Source organism: Formica exsecta, unplaced genomic scaffold (assembly GCF_003651465.1).
Source record: "Formica exsecta isolate Colony F162 unplaced genomic scaffold, ASM365146v1 scaffold59, whole genome shotgun sequence".
NCBI lineage: Eukaryota > Metazoa > Arthropoda > Insecta > Hymenoptera > Formicidae > Formica > Formica exsecta.
The window spans coordinates 222,371-243,279 of record NW_021853174.1 but is presented as its reverse complement, the minus strand read 5'-3'; the positions used below and the strand labels follow the sequence as shown (position 1 = coordinate 243,279).

The window sequence follows — 20,909 nt, the reverse complement described above, 5'->3', positions numbered from 1 at the left end:
GCATGCGTCATTAGACATGAATGGCTGGGAAGTTTCTCGATAGCGATATATACATACAGGTCGAAGTTGACGAGTTCAATTGTTTCCCTTAGATTTTAGATCTATCCGAAATTAATCGAGAGATGAAAGAAACGCATCTCTTCAGAATTAGGTTATCAAAGACAAAGGACGTATCGTATTTTGTAAGGTATAACACTTTCTTTTCTTCCTCTGACCGAAAAATATTTTTATATTGAACGTGCGCGCAGAAAGATATAAGATTAACGGGGTCGCGAGTAATAAAATTAATTCGTAATAAAATTTAGCAAACAAGCATTTTTTCAAGAGGGTTTGACAAGAGAAAGGATTAGCAAGGTTAAGATTCTGTGTAGTTTACGAGAGCAACGCAGGTCCGTTTTTGTTTGTTAGCCAACATATCATTTTCCGTTCCTCTCATTTTCCAAATAATCGATTACACATCTTTAAATGCAAGAGATATATTTTTCCACGGAGAGCAGTTTCGTGTTGATTTTTCTCGTATAACGAGGAAAATTATCTCGGGGATTCATGATTCCGTGACATCGAAATTGTATCGATTTTGTTTCGATTCCTGGAGAAAGAAATGCATCAAATTACTTCTATACCTAGAAAAGAAAGTGCAGCTGATGACAAAACCGCGAATCTCGATCTTCCCTCGCTAATTCCGATTCGGAAATTGATTCGCGCAATAATCCCCCCTCCCCCTCCTCCCCTCCCTTGTGTAAGTGCGGCGACAGATACAAATCGCGGTGAATGTAAATAACAGACGACTTCAGAAGTCGTACCCTCCCTTGTCCCTTCCCCTTCCCTTTCTTCTGCCGCAACGACACGGGGTAGTCTTGTCCTTGTCCCGGCTTTTCAGTATCGGTCGCGAATAGTATCGGGTTCGAGATGCTCGAAGGCGTTATCGCGATAAGCGCGATCTACGAAATATCGTAGCTCTTGCGGATCAGCTGAGTCCGCGATCCGAGATCTCTCCTCCTTTTGTATCTCTTATGTTTCTCGGAATTTCGTTAACGTTTTCACGCAGTCATGTCTACAATTGAATTGGAGAATGGTGAGTTTGAAATTAATACTGATCGAATATCAAGTCAAAAGCGATTTTTAACTCCGTGAAGGATCGAGAGAGATGTGGCTTCTTAAAAAAAAAATCACGATATAAATAGATACTTCGTTTTAAATACACACAGTATATTTTCGTTCGATTAATTTGAATTCCCGCATAATTAACGATAATCTTTTCGCATCCGACTATTAATCGGCATTTAAATTTCCAATTCGACTAACGGTATTTTTCTGATCGTAGCTTCTCGAGTCTGTCGCGAATTAAATTAAATTCGCTCGCGGATTTATCTTACATTGAATACTCGACAAATCGATCGCAAATTAATTTAACAGAAATAAATCTGTATTTTGTTTTCAGTTTTGCGACAGATGTTTATGGAATGCGACGCATCCATGTCAGTTTCGACGCCGGATTCGACGATATCTATAGGTGACGAGGTGCCGGTCTTCAAGATCGTCCAATACGTTCAGGATCAATTGCCGACTTGGTCGTGAGTGTCCGCCGAATAATGTTATCTCCTTGCCGTACGCATGGAACACGTCATTCGTCAATGTTGATATACGGCCGAACGTGAGACGCGAAAGAAAGAGAGAGAACTTGAAACAAATTATACCGGTGTGTGTATGCTCGCCGATCGATACAAGGACAAACGCGATCGACGACTTACCGCACAGTTTTAAGAGCGCGATATATAGATTCTACATATATATTTTTACAAGGCGAGATGAATATATGAAAAGCGAAATTTGTGTTCTTCTCTCATATACATTTAATGCACGTAAAAATAATTTAATGCAAGCACGATATTTGTTTGTATTTAGTATCGTTGTAATATCGTTGCGATAATTTTTCTCATCCGAGCCACTAACGACCGCGTCTCTTTTGCAAAAAAGATTACTTTGTACTGATCATGTCGATATCTTAATAATCGATAGAACCGACGACCTGGCGGAATTTTGGAAATGTTTGGCCGCTGTTTCATCGAACGATCGTGTAAACATGTGGCAATTCAAGGAGGCGACTAAGTGTTGGATCACCAAAATGCAACAGATACAATCTTCGCAGGATGACAATAACAACGCGCGGGAAAAACTTTAGTAAGTAAGAAGCGTAGCTTTATTTAGAGAGATAAAAGAAGTATACGATCGTGTACGCATACATAATGATATATAATGAAATGGACTAGTTTATTGCCACTTACGGTAATAATACCGAGCGATTTTGCGCAGTCATAACGTAAATTACAGGAAACGCAGAATTATTATCGAACATATTGCTCTTAACTCGGAAATTTTTCTAACAAAAAGGAGAAAAAAACGAATGCATTTTTCAATGGAAGCGGAATAATTCGCATTTGAAATGTCTACAATGCGTGTACTGAATTGCGCCGTAAATTTTAAGACACTGCAGCGCGATACTATTATTGCGTGGATAATATAAGCGCGGAATCCACTGAACCGTAAAATCCATATATTGTACATGGAATGTCTGGCGAGAAAAGAGTAACGCGTAACAGTGTGTATCTATTATAGATACATTAAGCAAACACTAGCTGAATTAATCATACTTTGTTCGCGAAAAGTATTATTAGCGATAATGTTATTTGGCTGTTTTCAATCAATGTCGTTACAAACAAATAAACAAATCTATATATATTTTATATAAACTTTATTTTATTAGTACAAATATATATATGGATTTATTTACGACTCTCCCATCGTGAGGGAAAGTCGAGTAAGCTCGCGATGTACTTCGACATTATGATCCATGGTATCTTTCACACGGATTATTTCTGGAGGACCGATCGTAAAGCGTCGCGTTCCACATATACACAGACGATAATATTTTTCCTCGCCCATTCAATACGACTTTATCTTGACTTTATACTCGACAAGCAATTCGGCCGCTTTAATCGTGTGGTAGCACCTTGAGTCTACTTGATTCGGTACAATATTATACACTTTTATTCAGAGACATTGAAAAATTATTCACGGTTCTACGAGCACGCGATATGCGCAAACATACACACATACACGCACGGGCAGATATGTATATATGCAAATGTTCTCAAGCAAGCATTGAACCAGTTTACTTTCTTCGCTCTTTACTTCGATGTGTATAGCACAAACGATGTGTACGGCTCGTTAAATTTGCAGAAGCGACTCTATTTGAAAAGACCGATAAGAGATCATAGAGATGGATTCGAAGCTTATGCGATCTCGTTGATTATTTTATTCATACAATCACATTTTGCTAGGTTTTATCTGTTCTTTGTTTTTAATCGTATGGAATTTAAATGGTTAAACATTTATCCAAATATATATATGTTCTTTTCTATACAATAATAACTAATAAATATAATTCAAAAGCCTCGAGAGATATTTTTGTAAAGGAAAAATTGTGTTAAAATAGAAGAATCAAGCATAGTTCCAAGGAAATGCGCTTAGCGAGGGGCATTCGATATATTAACGCAATAAAAACATAGTAAAAAGAAATGGGGAGTTCATCGAAAAACATCGAATAAGAAATCTGATATTTTTATACTATAAGCACATGATCCGAATGTATTTCTGTTTTTACTATTTAATTTCTCATCGGACTTTTTCAACAGGAAACACGTCTCCTCCTCATTGCACTGCACTTTGGGATTACTCGTTAATGTTACACCTGTATGTGTACATTTGTGTGTATGTGTGTACGTGTGTGTGCGTACACAGCCGATCACTCGCATACATTTTATTATGTCGCTCGCGTATTATCCGCGGCCGCGATAAGCGATACACAAACTGCGGACTCGCGATTGTCAACCGGTGAAAAGTACGCGCGCCAAAATTCTTCGTCTTCTCCGTCTCGTAGAATTCGACGAATTTCCGCGAGGTACGATCGACACGAGAAACCGAGGATGGATCTAACCGATGTTGAGATCTCGCCTACAAGTGTTTTTAACACTTACGTGCGAGTGTATTCTGGCGGTCGGATTGTTCTGATTGTGAATCGACGATTCAGACGTCGGTTTCTCGTCGTCGATCCCGGTAGAATCGAATATGCGATGTGTCACTCGAGCGACGTATGACGCGTGGATATTACGTCTAGCAGATGGAAATCGGCAGCGCGATATCTCTTATGCAATTCGCGTGTGGTGGTTCAGTTGCTTGCTATCGTATCTGGCGAATCCTGTTTACGTGTCAGATGCACGTTTTTGCGAGAGTAAAAAAAATCGACGATATTTTAGCCGATTTATTGTTGGAATTATATACTGTGTGCTTCTCCTATACGATCGCGCGTGTAAATCCTCTCGTTGCGAACCGTTAAATGTAGCAATTTAATAATTATAGTGAAAGAAGCAAACGTAAATTCTCTTAACATTAACGTGAAGTCGAAATTTTGGATCAATTTATCGAATCTGTTTATAATAATGATAGTGTGTTTCGAGATCTTGCATCGCGACTTGACCAATTATGATTTGTGATCAATACAAGAAGTAAGTAAGGGATTTGGACTTCATGTTGCGAGATTATACATATTAATACAAGGCTGAGGCACGAGTAATTAAAGGGGATTATTTTACCATGGATATCTCTGTGAATTTATTAAATAATATGTGCATCCACAATATTATTTTTTTCTTTTGTTTATTAAACTTAGACTTACGAGTATATTATGTACAATATATAAAAAAAAAACGTAAATAATGAGAATGTGTAAGATGCATTGTGTCATTTAGTAATAACTGTTTTTCTCCTCTCGTTGCGAACCGTTAAATGTAGCAATTTAATAATTATAGTGAAAGAAGCAAACGTAAATTCTCTTAACATTAACGTGAAGTCGAAATTTTGGATCAATTTATCGAATCTGTTTATAATAATGATAGTGTGTTTCGAGATCTTGCATCGCGACTTGACCAATTATGATTTGTGATCAATACAAGAAGTAAGTAAGGGATTTGGACTTCATGTTGCGAGATTATACATATTAATACAAGGCTGAGGCACGAGTAATTAAAGGGGATTATTTTACCATGGATATCTCTGTGAATTTATTAAATAATATGTGCATCCACAATATTATTTTTTTCTTTTGTTTATTAAACTTAGACTTACGAGTATATTATGTACAATATATAAAAAAAACGTAAATAACGAGAATGTGTAAGATGCATTGTGTCATTTAGTAATAACTGTTTTTCTATCGATCATGGCTATTATAACACTGATAACATGATGTATACAAATTATTGTAGCCTCGTGAGCGACACAGATTTGTCGATGAAAGACATGGACATAAATAGAGACATCGTGGAATTCGAACTTCGCGCAAAACTTCGGGAACTTCACGAGGAGAACATCTTCCTTCGCGAGGAGCTCGAACGGCATGAGACATCAATCGACAATTTCAGACAGCAATGTAACATTGCTGAGAGGCAGCTGTACGTATATTTTTTAATTAAAATATTTGTAAACTTGACTCATAAATAAATCCCCAAAATCAATCTACAAATTTTTACGGTAAAACTGCAAATTTTTACGGTACGCATTTATCGAATATTGTGCGCTTTATCGATACAGAGATCGTTACGCTCAGAAATGTCAACAACTCGAAAAGGAGAACGACGAGCAGAGAGACCAATTAAACGAGGCAATTAAGAATGGAAAGGCTACGGCCTTGACTTTGCATAGATATACGAAAGAGCATCAAAATTTGTCGAGGCAATTGGAAGCTGCAGAGATTGAGGTGAGATTGCGATTTTTTACTCGGCAAGCTGGAAAGATTTATGGCGTCTGCACAGATTCATGTGACAATAAAGAGATATTAAATTTTGTCACAATTTATTTCTTCGTATATTATTTCTTCTTATAATATCATTCATAACTAATACCGAGAATAAATTTGCGTTTTTTTATTGCAAGGAACTTTATACATTGAAATGTCAAACTTTCCATTTTCATGTACAAAAATAGATACAAGTTATACCATCTTTAAAATGTAAAGTGGAAAAAATTATCAAAGAGAAAATGGATTGTATGAAACAAATTGCCAGATTGCAAGAGAAATTTGATGAAACGGAAAACGAGTGTAAACAATTAAAAGTCACGATAGCTGAACTGGAGGAAATAAATATTAAAATGAGGGAGACGTATGATCAAACGATTCATGTAAGCTTAATAATACAACGCTACCGTATTATATATTATATACAATGCATTGCGTAAATTATATAATGCTATAGAGCGAGAAACGTATATTACAGAATTTGCGTGAAAGGAATTGTCAACTTACAGAGGAGAACACGGAACTGCAATCGTTGTCGATTTTAAATAGATATTCTCCTGGAGAAAGAGTAAATTATTATTTAATGTGTCATAGAAATGTAAATTATGTAAAAATGATTTTTCTCGCAGTATAATCTCCGCGCGATTTTTACAGCTTTCGATATCGTCAATACCCGACATAGACGGATGCTGCACGCATAGCACACCTTATAAATCAAGGAAAATATTGCTGCAAGATTCATTATATGCTGAACTAAAAGCTTCAGTAAGATAAGAAATTTTTATTTCGTTTGAATACTTCTTTAATGCGCAATAAAGTACAATAATTTTATTACTTACACACATAGAGTACGAACATTTTGATAAAACTCTTAAATATTTTTTTTTCTGTTTCAATAATTTTTCTGCATTTTATATATCTCAGGGTTTTGTAGCCGAATGCAGCAGATATGACTTATATAGACAAGAACTGGATGAATATGACGCTGCGATTTCGACGATATTGGAACAACTGGAAAAGTTTGTATCTTTAATTAATTTTTATTTCATCTATTAATCAATTTCTTTATATTTTAATCTCTTTTAGATCACAGTTTCATTTGTGTTGTATCTGCGATTGACTTTCAGAGTTGTACAGATTTTCGGTAAAACGCGGAGCTCCATCGACGACATACCTCAGTTTAGCTCGCAAGACATGGACGCAGGGACTTGTAATATAGAGACATTGAAACACAAAGTGACTCTTCTACTGAATATGGTTAGTTTTACTTCGAATTTTTTTTCTATTATCGCGAGTGTCATCGCGATTTAAATGATAAGCGACCGCTTTTACATACGCGCCATGCTTGCTACAATCTTGTGCATGTATCATCATCGGATGAACACGTTCATGGCAAACGTCTATTTTTATGACAAAGCAACGTCGATTTCAAGTTTACAGTCTTTCTTCTTTTATCTGGACTTAAAGCAAATCGCGTCCGAATGCAGCAGATATGACTTATATAGACAAGAACTGGATGAATATGACGCTGCGATTTCGACGATATTGGAACAACTGGAAAAGTTTGTATCTTTAATTAATTTTTATTTCATCTATTAATCAATTTCTTTATATTTTAATCTCTTTTAGATCACAGTTTCATTTGTGTTGTATCTGCGATTGACTTTCAGAGTTGTACAGATTTTCGGTAAAACGCGGAGCTCCATCGACGACATACCTCAGTTTAGCTCGCAAGACATGGACGCAGGGACTTGTAATATAGAGACATTGAAACACAAAGTGACTCTTCTACTGAATATGGTTAGTTTTACTTCGAATTTTTTTTCTATTATCGCGAGTGTCATCGCGATTTAAATGATAAGCGACCGCTTTTACATACGCGCCATGCTTGCTACAATCTTGTGCATGTATCATCATCGGATGAACACGTTCATGGCAAACGTCTATTTTTATGACAAAGCAACGTCGATTTCAAGTTTACAGTCTTTCTTCTTTTATCTGGACTTAAAGCAAATCGCGTTTTTTTTTTTCGTAGGCCACCGAAGAGATCACGAAGAAGAGCACCAAGGATTCGAGCACGCAGCTTCGAACTGATCTGACGAATGAACCGAACGACGATTTGAATCAATTTGGCATCATGGGTTTCCGGGATCTGCTGCTGACACGCGCGTAAGTTAACAATATAGTATTCATTCGGAACAATGACGCAAAACAATTGCGCGAATATATTACACTTGTCGGTGAATATATCACACAAATTGATTGATTAATTCACAGAGGAAGTTTATCGCATAAGATGGTTTTGTATCAAATAATTTCTTTTATGTAAGCAAGAGTGGAAAACCTTACGTGTTGAATTGCCTAGATTTTGTATAAAAGGCCGTTCTGTGATTATTTGCATGTACCTTAAACGATACACAGAAAAAATATCACCCCTGTTTTCTCACGAAACAGATGATCAGTCGACTCTGATCTCGATCTGGATCAAGGTCGAGCATAAGCGGGCGCGTTTGCAGGGTTTCCCATAAAAATAGCAGTTATCGTGCACGCTGCATATATGACAGCGCGCTCTCGAATGGGACACTTCACGTAAAAATAACTTTGAGCTGTCCCAAATCCCGCCTTAAATCACGATTTTCAATCCGTTCTTACTTTCTCGTACTTCGATAAAAATGTTTATCGAACCCAATTTGCGCTCGGAGAATATTGTCGGTCTTTTTACAGTTCCTCGTAATTTATGTATTTAAAAGCGTTGCATTCAAAGATGCTAGAATTTATTTTCTCGAAATGCACTACTTTCGAAAAATGCGATCGTATAACGACATTAGGAGAGAGATATCCTCATTTTTTATTATTAGTCAGAGCAAATAGTAGACATGGCATATAAGAAAGAAAAACAATTTAGTTTTATCATAATTAATTTTTTTACCCGGAAGGAAGATATTCGCAAGATGACATAGGTCATAACATGATAATTGAGAAATGTGGATATTTCGAATATGAATATATTAAAGAACCATTCTTAGACATTCATTCTTTTACTTCAGTAACGATCTTGTATAAGAAGACCTAAGAATATAAAGTAGTTTCAGAAGAAAACGTATTGCATATTTGTTTTTTCACAAACGATTATCGCAATTGCTATCTCTCGAAATGCATGCCGATGATCACCTCGTGTGACTGCGCGCTGCGCGAAAATACGATGGCACAGCGCAGGGGAGAACCCTGATTCAGTTCTAATGCAGTCAGTTCGTTCTGGACCTTCTTGTCGCGCGTGTGTTGAGAACCGGCGCAGCGTTCCTAAAAATCCCATCTTGCGTACATCACAGAGTGGTTTGTTTATTTTTATCCAAAAAATTAATATTTTTTTATTACAGCGAGAACTCTTATTGTGCAACGACATTGATTTTATTGGCGATCAGCGAGTTTCTTAGGCAATTTAAAATCAAAGCAATCGCATTGATACGGTCAATCATTGATAGAAAGTCCTAAAAATTTCTTTACGTTAAGATAAATTCCTTCGGAATTATAAAAACTATTTCGGTTAATTTGCACAACATTTCTATTAACGAAATGATGAAAAGATAATTTAGAAACACACGTGTGCTTCCGTAATAATAAGACACATATAGGTAGCGTTGATGTAATTGCCAATATTAAACGTAGCAAGGACAGTTTGATTAGTCGTTTTAATAGCATGATCACCGCGTTAAATCAATGCGTACACGCACCGTGCGATGCAGTTTTAATTAGTCGTAATCCACATGAATTGTTTATGTCATCGAGATTGACCTCATTCGCAGACGGATGTGGTTGAATCGCAGAATTTAAGAAGACAAATGAGACAATTTTTATTTTAATTATGTAGAAACCTTCCTCCTTGTTTTCCATAATCGTTTTATTTATTAGAGATTTATAACTTGAAATAATAATCCTTTGCAATCTTCTCGTCTGCATATCCGCTTCGATTTGTTTAAACAATTGAGGCTTCAAGACTAAAATTTTAATTTATGATGTCTAAAAAATCAAATAGTTAACTCTGCAAATTTTAGTTTTGTTAATTTAATACCGAGCCAATTACTCAATGCATTGATTATGCAAGTTGTATTCAAACTCTTATATTCTTTATTTAACTTGAATAATCATTATTTTAGCCAGACGTATACAAAAACGGAGACAGATCTACGCTCAATAACTTTGTGTAACTGCCTGAACAATAACAAAGATGACCACGATGACTCATTCTCGAGAATTATAAAAACGAACAACACGGGCACCCAAAATCGATTGCGCATCATTGAACCCATCATCGAAGAATTACACGACATCATCGAGAGTACTCATAACGTTTTTGTCAGTCACAGAAATCATTCATCATCCGGGAATTCAAGGTCAAGTTGCGTAAAATTTTCTGTTTAAAAAGATAAGAAAGCATTTAGGAAGCATGGAAGATTTGGGTTGAATGAATCTTACAAGATTTTTCCGTAAACAAGTTTGTTAATGAGTTGCTGTTCGAATCAATTATTTTACTGTTAATAGATATCGATCGGTACACACATTGCGGTCGCAGTCTCTGCAACCACCTTCACCGACCGTAGAAGACTCGAGGCGGCAGACATCTAGCTGTCAGAGTTCAAGAACAGATTCTCCCGATGCTTGCTTCGCGCAAGGAGACTTTTGTTTAACGCGGGAAAACTGCAACGAAAAATTGTTCGCTATGGAACCGCACGGCGTATCCGACAAAGAAAATCTGACCCCGAAAAGATCGAGTAAAATGCCGAAAATATTGAGCGTCCTGCAAATGGATTCAACAGCGTTAGCAGCCACGTCGGAGGAAGAAAAGACGAATGCCAATATTGTTCAAGAAATAATCGGCACGAGCAACCCGACAAGTCCCCGTAGAAAAATTTCGGTCTATTGTCGATCCTTCGACGTGGTAACAGTGCAGGATTCGTGTGAGGATCGTCAAAGATCCGGTTTGGAAATCAGACGATCTTCGAGTAATCCGGACGATTCTTCCGCACGAATCGACGAGAGGTTCGATCCAGAGATTGTTGCGGAGAATCTAAATAGCACGCCTAAGTATCCGTTCAATTACAACTATCGCAACACGAAGAACGACAGCGATTCTTCGAACGACTCGTCGCCGCAAAAACAATTCCGGGACAATCTATTGGAAGATGAATTGCCGATTGAACAGCCGGTACTTAGAAAAGTCTATTTAGCGCCCACGCGCCTGAGATTTTCGCAGGAAATTAAGAAGAAATTAAACGAAACCGCTTGCTCCCCCTCCGACTCCATTGAACCGAATATTTCGAACTCTCTTCTGTTTCCCATCGTTGACAATGGACGCGAGGAAGACGACGACGCTTTGCGCTCGTCTGCAACGTTCATTATAGACAAGTGCGAAACGGAAATAGAGGATGGGGGTACATCGAAACCGTATTCGGCGAACGAGAATTTTCTTCGGGAATGTTCTACATCAGCTCGTCGCTTGCTTCCGTGTAATCATTCCGGTAAGTTTTTTTTATCTTGATCTTGATGGATGATTGATCTCAATTAAGTTGAAATACATAGAATCTGTGTTATATTATATTTATTAGCAATATGCAAATCAGAAAGAATGAATCGAGTATACATTGTAGGCGTATCAAGGTGCGATGCTAATTGGAAATCGCGCGAATAACTTATTACATCCGCCTCGGGATGAGACATCCTGTAGATTTCTCAAGTTGTTTTATTTTATCAATTTCTTGATTTTATTTTCTCCCGCAGATTCAAGGAAGATTACAGATTCAGGGAATCCCCACTCTCAGGCGAGCGTGCAAAGAGTCGAGAGTGAGCCGCGAGTCGAGCGGTCAGTCGATGGCCAAATGTCGAGTCGCGAGGACAGTTCGGATAGCGAGTGCGAGCCGGCGGCGGAATCCAGTGATCAATGCACCGGCGAGAAAGTCGATGGAGCCGCATTGTCCACATCATTGAACAGTCTGGCTTCCGCGAAGATAGTGCCGTGTAAGAGCGTGGCTAAAAAAAATACGAAAACATGCAACAGGGACCTGTTGAACGTGAAGCAAGGGAAACGACAGGTTGGTGTCACATGAAACAATAAACTCGAAGAGGTTTTAGTTAAATTTTAATTAAATTTTAATTTGATTAATTTAATTTTAGTCAAGAAATGAAACAGTTCTTTCTCTTCTCTCGCTTTCTTCGGAAATAGAGGATGGGGGTACATCGAAACCGTATTCGGCGAACGAGAATTTTCTTCGGGAATGTTCTACATCAGCTCGTCGCTTGCTTCCGTGTAATCATTCCGGTAAGTTTTTTTTATCTTGATCTTGATGGATGATTGATCTCAATTAAGTTGAAATACATAGAATCTGTGTTATATTATATTTATTAGCAATATGCAAATCAGAAAGAATGAATCGAGTATACATTGTAGGCGTATCAAGGTGCGATGCTAATTGGAAATCGCGCGAATAACTTATTACATCCGCCTCGGGATGAGACATCCTGTAGATTTCTCAAGTTGTTTTATTTTATCAATTTCTTGATTTTATTTTCTCCCGCAGATTCAAGGAAGATTACAGATTCAGGGAATCCCCACTCTCAGGCGAGCGTGCAAAGAGTCGAGAGTGAGCCGCGAGTCGAGCGGTCAGTCGATGGCCAAATGTCGAGTCGCGAGGACAGTTCGGATAGCGAGTGCGAGCCGGCGGCGGAATCCAGTGATCAATGCACCGGCGAGAAAGTCGATGGAGCCGCATTGTCCACATCATTGAACAGTCTGGCTTCCGCGAAGATAGTGCCGTGTAAGAGCGTGGCTAAAAAAAATACGAAAACATGCAACAGGGACCTGTTGAACGTGAAGCAAGGGAAACGACAGGTTGGTGTCACATGAAACAATAAACTCGAAGAGGTTTTAGTTAAATTTTAATTAAATTTTAATTTGATTAATTTAATTTTAGTCAAGAAATGAAACAGTTCTTTCTCTTCTCTCGCTTTCTTTCTCTCTCTCTCTCTTTTTCTCTTAGGACATCCTACACTGAATAAAGAAAAAGCTAAGAAGAGCAATTCTGTAATACTACCGGATTGAATTAAATGTGACAGAATAGCGTGCTTTGACACGTGTTGCTTGAGCACTGACAAGTGTCCAATCGTAGTTGCACGAAAGCAATTGATTTTACGGTTTGTAGAAACGCGAACCTTTTGAATGATTGTAATTGATCGAACCGTAACAATTAAGATCTTTAGTATCAACGAGCCTGTTGTTGCGTTAAAGAAATGATTAGTAATAAATCTGCGGTCAATTGACATTAATTACTCATATGAAACGTTACAATTATCCGACATGCGGTCGCCGTATCTATTGCTATAGCCCGCTATCGCTCAACTCGTCTCGCGTTCCGCTAATTAACATGCGCGACTTCTAATATTTTACGTTAGAATTTATGTAAACTTAATAAAACTCGCACATATTTTATATTATTTCAATATTCTAATATCTCTTTTATTATATAAGAAAGACTCAATTCAATCGTTTCTCATATGTGTGTAGAAACAAGTTTGTAGCAAGAAGAATACGCTGAGCGGAAAAAAACTGGTTATACAATTCTTTTTTTTATTTCTTATAATGCAGCATCGTTTATTTCATTAAACATCTTTCATAATAATGCAAATTTTATAACAATTCATAATAACTACAGACTACAAGGTTGCAAGAAGCATATAATATTCCGGAATTGAAAAAAATAATATAAACAGTCACGATTTTTATCTTCATGTTATACGAAAATAGTATCTTTCTTTTTCCTTTGTATCCACATTTGTGTACGAATTGCAAATAAACAAGCAACATTCGTTTAGGGCAATGTCAAAAATAGCTACGAAAACTCGCGTATATTTTCTTCCAGCTCGTTTTAAACGACACGTTAATCAATCTGTCATCGAACATTATGCTTACTGCAATTCATCGGATCTTTGCTAATGCATCCTTCTATACCGCAAATATGTAAATCGAGTATTTGATCGTGCATTAATCGCGGAAACGATTTAACGATTAATATATAACGGTTTAACAACTTTAACGACTTATTGCAGCGATCATTTGCATTTAATCTGCGTTTATGTCGCAATTGATGTTTTTTGAAATGAGACGTAGTTTTGCGATGTTTGTGCGAAATCCGTCAGTGGCACGAGACAAGTGATTAACGTCCACTATTAACTGATTCGGTTATACTGACTTTTACTGACATAGTTGCACTAATTATGGACGCAATGAAAAATCACGGCGGGAAGGTTGTTTGCGGGTTTCTACCTTATATATCATCTGGCGACGATTTTCACGCATCGATCACGCGATCGACTGAAGCTTCTCTTCGTCATTACTGTGCTAAATTAATCGATCACCTTGCTTTTACATGCATTTGCTCGTGCTTGTACTTCTATCATAAATTCGAAGGAAAAAATACACACATGCATATATCATTAAACCAGTTAGTTATTTTGTATAATATTTTAGATAATTATTTCTTCATATTATACGAAGGAAAATTTTTTAACAAAGATCGGCTGTGCCAGTTGCAAATGACATAATATAAATTAGAACATTTATGAAAATGTATCGTGAACAATGCTCTTTCCACACATTTCTTACAGTCTAGAAATCATTTAATGCTCCTCTAACGCAAGATATCTCCGGGATATCATGGAATTATAAATATTATATTGAAGTACGATAGCGTCATAACGCACGTGCCCCATCTACATCCGGCAGTCTATTTCGTTTGATATGAGAAATAATATTTGTCTTAGAGGTGCCACGGAAATATTCGACAGATATTAATGGAAAAGCGAAAAGAGAGAGAGAAAGAAGGTCGCCGAAAATTTCTATGTATTCTCCCGGTGATGTATTTATCGATAGCGATTAATCTCATTTACGAAGCTAAAGTGTAATAATAATCATTGCCCCCCCGGAATTCAGTCACATCGCGAGGAATCTCGACCTATCTGTTTGAACTCGTAATTATTTATCCGGAATCTTTTAAGTTTCAATTATATATATATATATATATGTTGATATGTGTGTTTCTAACACGTGCATGTACGTGTTTTCTCATACATATTTTCATTCTTTCTTCAATAGTATTTGCACAAATGCATTTATGATAACGCTTGCAATCCGTAGGAACGAAGGTCATACTTCTACTGAAAATGTGCGATTTGTGCCAAATGAACTGTTCTTATCATTCTCAAGCTCGCCTAATCTTTGCATATGTTGCACTGATTGTTAATCGTCAGCGGTCAACAACTAATTTATACGAACGCATATTCGTATGCACTTTTTTCCGTCATTAGATATCGATAAATAATTTTCGTTAATAGACTTTTGCCATTTTTGTATAGCAATAGTTAAACGCGTAAATTACATTTACGAATTAAATATAATGTATTCTTCTTTTATCAAGATCGTAAAAAAAACATTGCTTCTTTATTACAGCGACTTTTATTTGCCAGAAGATCATTCTCGGAGAGTGAAAGTAGCGCTCGATCGAGGTGCCGTTGCAGGTACCAGGAAAGCGCGCCTTTGATTCTGGAAGGAGATCAATGCAAAGTCTTTCCGAGTCTCACGGACATTCGTCTGCAAGAATCCGGAATAGCCAATTTATCGGACACAAACAGCAGGTGGGTAGAAATTAATTTCCGGTATGTATGACGACTTTAATTGACTGTTAAATTAATCTTTATTTTCAGGGAGAATCTAAGCGAGCTCGAACTACAGGTAAATGAATACGAAATCTAATTATGAAAATTACTAAATATTTTATCGGGTAGAATTAAATCATAAAATATTGCTCTTGTTGTAGAAGAGGTATATAGTGTTCTCGCTATGCCTCTGCACAGATAGGGTGACTCTATCGCGAAGGGTAGCAATGTCGCTTCGGCAACGCGATCAATCGGAGAGAAATTTCTCCTGCGAGGTGCAGAAGATGCAGCAAGACATCCAGGCAAGCGAACGCGAAAATATCGTCGTTTATTAATTCGCTTCTTTAATATTCATATTGAACAAAAAGCGTATAAGCGTTCAGCACTAAATTGTGCAAAATTTCTAAATTGTCCACGAAATACTTTTATCAGTTAGTCGTGGTAGTCCTTCTATTCTGGTTCGTTGAAGGGATTGAATTTTGCATAACGTCAGGATCTTGCGCCACTATGCACGGATAGGGAATCTGTGGAGCGGGTAGAGCGGGTCAGACATCAGTTGGACATGATTGTGCGATGTACGCACAGGGTGTCCTGCGCAGCCGAGACTCTAGGCGCCGTTTACCAGGAGCATAGGGTTTCTCAGGCCGTTCAGCTGGCCGACAGATATCTCCGGTTGCTGCAGTCCCGATGCGAAAAGCTGATTGCTGATGTCGCTGAGACTAAGTGAGGGTCAGACTTATTAACATCCCTTAGCATTTGCCGTTCGTTCAATTTGCATTTTAAACTTTGAAAATGTAATATTTGCTTTTTTGGTGTCTTCCTATTGCACGAATAAAAATCTTATAAACTCGTCCTTCGATAGCAGTCAGTTAATTAGATGAGTATTCTTTGTGAAAAATTGAAGTAATAGAGTTTGTTCTAAAGTCTTTTTCTTTCCTGTTTCTTAAACGATAATAAATCAGTGATAGTGCATGGCTGTTCTCGTTTCCAGACGGATCCTGATAGAGAACAACATAGTGATAGAGGAGAACTCCAGCGAACTCTGCGACGATCTGCCCCGGATTAGATACAGGAGCGGTACACCCGCCAATAATCGTATGATGGTTCGGAAATATTGAAAGATTTTCATGTTCGTTGCTTATTTCGCTATTTTTGTTCCTGTCGTAGTTCATTAATAATTGCTCGCTTCTTCATCGATATATTCTCGCACGTTTGCATAATTTCGCAGATTCTTCAGATTCGCAGAATTTCACGATCGTATTCACGCCGCTTGCATTTTCATTCATTTTTTTTCATCTCGCACGATGTCAATTGATTTGTATGTTCCTTCGTTAATTTTTCTTTCTAGATGGCTAGGAGAAGAGCTAGCGTAGCCACAATGTCTCGACCGATTGGCAGCACACAGGACGTGACAAAGGCAAATTTTTCTTGTCGTTTTATCGTTTTAGCTTTGAATTTTCACTTTCACAGTTTGATATCTCAGCAGAGGGTATCTTCTTACATTTTGCACTACTAACGCAATAATTTCTGTATATTTTTATATTCTCTTTATATTATTTACATCTTTGCCTCATATTTTACTCGACGTAGGATACCATAAGGCAGCGAAATTCAGTTTCCGGACGTATGACTCTCAGGAGACCATCTTTCAACTCTGAATCCCCAAAATGGGAAATCGAGAAACTGGATCGTACCGAGTTAGTATATATTATTATTATTATTATTATTTTATTAACCTAGATTTAAATATCGTAAAAGAAATATTTAACATAAGATTTATACATTATATGGAATATTTTTTATATTATTAAACAGCAGTTCCAACAGCATGAGCGAATTACGTGGTATCTTCGAGCAGACCGAATCCCGTCGTAGTTCAAGGGAGGAAAATAATAATAAATTACGACTAAGACACTCCAATAGCCAAAATATAATGAACTGCACGGTCGGCGATAGCGAGATTTGGACAAGTACGAAGCAGCAAACTTTTGAATTCTTTGCTGACGACGAAGACGTTAATCTAGATGCTGAATCATGGTAATTATCTTTGATTTCTTTATTATATTTATAACACGCTTTCTTTATTATATTTAACACGCGTGTTTCTTTTTGTATTTATTCTATTCTATAATTAAGATTTTCAAACATAATTTCTTTTTTTCAGCACAAGATCGTCGCAATATTTCCTAAGAAGTATACCATGGCGTACGATGTTATGGAGTATTATTATCTTCTTTCTCGGCTTTTTCATGAATCAAGTAATGGTGAATGCTTGCAACGGTCCGTTACATGGATGGTCGATCGAGCATATTCTTAGCAGACATATTTATAAGATAACAAACGCGGCGCCTCATCCGATGTAAATTTCGCGATGTCTGCGCGATGTATGGTCTGTGTATCGGTAAAATAAGACTAAGTATACACTGTAACATATGTCAATGATAAAAAGGCTGAATAAATTAATAAATGTAAAATTTGTTCGCGCCTTTTAACGAGATCGCACTGCAGCGACGAGTGCTGCGATTGTATTAAAGCTCTTGTTTCTTCATATAACCACATTGGATTATCAGCAATGAGAAAACACGTAAATCTTTTCCTTTCACAATACAATGAAGAAATAAAATCTTTAAAAAAAAATACTTAAACAATAAATTTTAGTTATTATCTATGTTTCTATATCGAGAAATTTTGTTGAGTTATTTTTAAATTATAAAAAATTTGTTTTAAATGTTTATATATAAAAATATTCTTATATTTTTGTAGGAAGAGAGTTTAATACAAAATATATAAATAACTTAATAAAATATAAAAAAGGATATAAAAAAATAATTTAATATGCAGATTTTTTCAATGTGTTTTTATTTTTATTTAAACGTTTTGGATTGTATAAATGTTTTTATATATGAAGTAAAATATTTCCTTTCTAATCTAAATTGAATAGCACATTGTATTTAGATATTCATATATTATGATTTATAAAAGTATCTGAAAATTTGACACAAGTATCTGACATGTAAAAGATTAAATATAAGGTTGAAAAATAAAATAAGTTATATACACAAATTAACTAATTACAAGTTATATTAAAAAAAGAACTAATAAAAATATTGTGTGTTCTTTGCATTTTTTTAACTAAGTCATAATATATAAATATACGAATATATGATATCAAAATGTATATATCGAGATGCGGCATGTATTAGATTCGAGTTATCTTTGCGAAAATACCTAAGCGATTAAAAAGAAGAAACACATTGAAAAAAACAAAACGTTTACATTTCGTGAAAAATAAAATTATTAAAGATCCATCGCCAGCTTATTTTTCTTTCTCTTTAACAACATATAATTGCACGTTATTGATTAAGCCCAGAGAAAAGATGTAATCAAAATATATGAATATACAATCAGACATAAATATGTATAATTATATATGAAATCATTAAACGAATAATTTTTGTATTGTTTTTTAAAAATAATAAAATTTGAAGAAATTACAAAAGTCCATTGTATATAATTACGTATAAATATATAAAATTATATATGTAGTTATATATAGAATGTTGCGTAATCTCTTATCGTAATTTGACTTTTTCTATTTAAAAAGCAATACAACAAATATTTTTATAATTATTATCCATTATTTTTCTTATTTTTCTTGCTTAAATGGATTGAAAGTACGTAAGAGAAAAAGAACATATTATATGGACATATTCTATCTTTGATATTCATCCATATATATATTTACATATGTATGGAATTTTATATTTATGGATTTTTTTCTCCTTGATATTTATAAGTTGCACAGCAATCACATGTGAAAATTGAGAAATGATTTGTAAGAACAATTAATTTTTAAATAGTAATTTTCACTATACTGATGTAAATGAGAAAAGAAAATAAAGTTAGAGTTTTTAAAATATCAAATTTGAAGTTTTTATTTGTATTACCACTCTTGTGTGCCTATCATGTTTCCGACAGAATTTAAATTTGTGTAAGTATCGGCGGGAAGCCAAAGATTGGCCCCGCAGGGAGAGTTTTTTAGCGGGTGCAAGTCCCGTATATCCCATCGGACCGGCCGGTGGGAATGCATAATACATTTTTCTCTTCCTTCAAAAAAAAAAAAAAAAATCGTGATATTTGTGCGGATTTTGAAGCTTCAAATTTTCGTCTTTCTTGAAATTTTACTTTAGCCACCTCTTTGCTGATCATATTCTCCTGATACTATTGCGGATTTCGAAGGTTCAAATTTCCGGGCTTTTTAAATTTTGGTTTGTGCCATCTCCTTGCTGATATGTTATTCTGATACGTTACCTCTTTGCTGATCATGTTCTCCTGAAACTTTTGCGAATTTCGAAACTTCAAATTTTAGCGCTTTTCTAAATTTTGGTTTGTGCCACTTCTTTGCCGATCATGTTCTTCTGATACTTTTGCGGATTTCGAAGGTTCAAATTTTCGGGCTTTTTAAATTTTGATTTGTGCCACCTCCTTGCTGATATGTTCTCCTGATACGTCACCTCTTTGCTGATCATGTTCTCCTGATACTTTTGCAAATTTCGAAACTTCAAATTTTAGCACTTTTCTAAATTTTGGTTTGTGCCACTTCTTTGCCGATTATGTTCTCCTGATATTTTTGCGGATTTCAAAGCTTCAAATTTTCAGGCTTTTTAATTTTTGGTTTGTGCCACCTTCTTGCTGATATGTTCTTCTGATATGCCACTTCTTTGCTGATCATGTTCTCCTGATACTTTGCGGATTTCAAAAGTTTAATTTTTCGCGTTTCTTAAAATTATAGTTTGTACCACCTCTTTGCTGATTATATTTTTCTGATACTTAATTCCAAGAAATGCAGTTTCAGAAATTCCAAGAACGAAAAATCGGCAAAAATGTATCAAGAAAATATATAATTAAGAAAGAGATGTGGCACAATAAGATGTGTGGGAATGGATGGGTATGTTCAATAAGAAGGCATATGCGTTTTGTATTATTAATATACAGTTTATTAGTTATTTTTAAAAATTACAAAATATAATTTTACAGATTATTATCAATTCTTTTATATACACAATAGATAGATATATCGGTTATCGGACGCAATCGCTCGCGTTGTTAATAACTACATTTTGCGCACGCACACACGCAGTCATTTCTCATTATTATATATACAATAATACACAGGCATTTTATTACATATATACATATATCGGGTATCGGACGCAATCGCTTTCGCTGTACACTACATTTTGTACATACGCACACACGCATTCATTTTTATTATTATACAATAATACACACAGGCATTTTTTTACGTATATACATATATCGGGTATTGGACGCAATCAGATACAATGTGATT

The 20,909-nt window shown here is 35.9% G+C and overlaps 1 protein-coding gene across 9 annotated transcripts; it reads left to right on the top strand.

Moving 5' to 3' along the window:
- The first annotated feature begins 166 nt into the window (after positions 1-166).
- On the top strand, positions 167-18,030 carry LOC115242296. Of its 9 annotated transcripts, none has more exons than XM_029818490.1 (25): positions 167-187; positions 1,442-1,574; positions 2,020-2,181; positions 5,325-5,510; positions 5,650-5,815; positions 6,043-6,237; positions 6,333-6,422; positions 6,509-6,619; positions 6,779-6,801; positions 7,345-7,416; positions 7,525-7,654; positions 7,890-8,023; positions 10,009-10,245; positions 10,394-11,283; positions 12,081-12,167; positions 12,427-12,737; positions 15,351-15,535; positions 15,605-15,632; positions 15,718-15,858; positions 16,050-16,279; positions 16,548-16,659; positions 16,905-16,973; positions 17,147-17,253; positions 17,372-17,593; positions 17,721-18,030. In XM_029818490.1, exons 2-25 carry the CDS (start codon positions 1,453-1,455, stop codon positions 17,917-17,919), a joined length of 4,209 nt encoding a protein of 1,402 aa, XP_029674350.1. In that variant the 5' UTR covers positions 167-187; positions 1,442-1,452; the 3' UTR covers positions 17,920-18,030. The 9 variants fall into 9 exon arrangements, with proteins under 9 accessions (XP_029674350.1, XP_029674349.1, XP_029674345.1 ...); XM_029818489.1 differs by lacking the exon at positions 167-187 and adding an exon at positions 887-1,075 and having other exon boundaries at positions 17,375-17,593; XM_029818485.1 differs by lacking the exon at positions 167-187 and adding an exon at positions 887-1,075.
- Positions 18,031-20,909: the final 2,879 nt, after the last annotated feature.

Coding starts and splice junctions, on each gene's coding strand:
- LOC115242296 (XM_029818485.1), top strand. CDS start 1,051: ATGTCTACAATTGAATTGGAGAATG. Junction 7,417..7,524: donor ATATTGGAACAACTGGAAAA/GTTTGTATCTTT, acceptor ATTGACTTTCAG/AGTTGTACAGATTTTCGGTA. Junction 12,738..15,350: donor TGAAGCAAGGGAAACGACAG/GTTGGTGTCACA, acceptor TCTTTATTACAG/CGACTTTTATTTGCCAGAAG.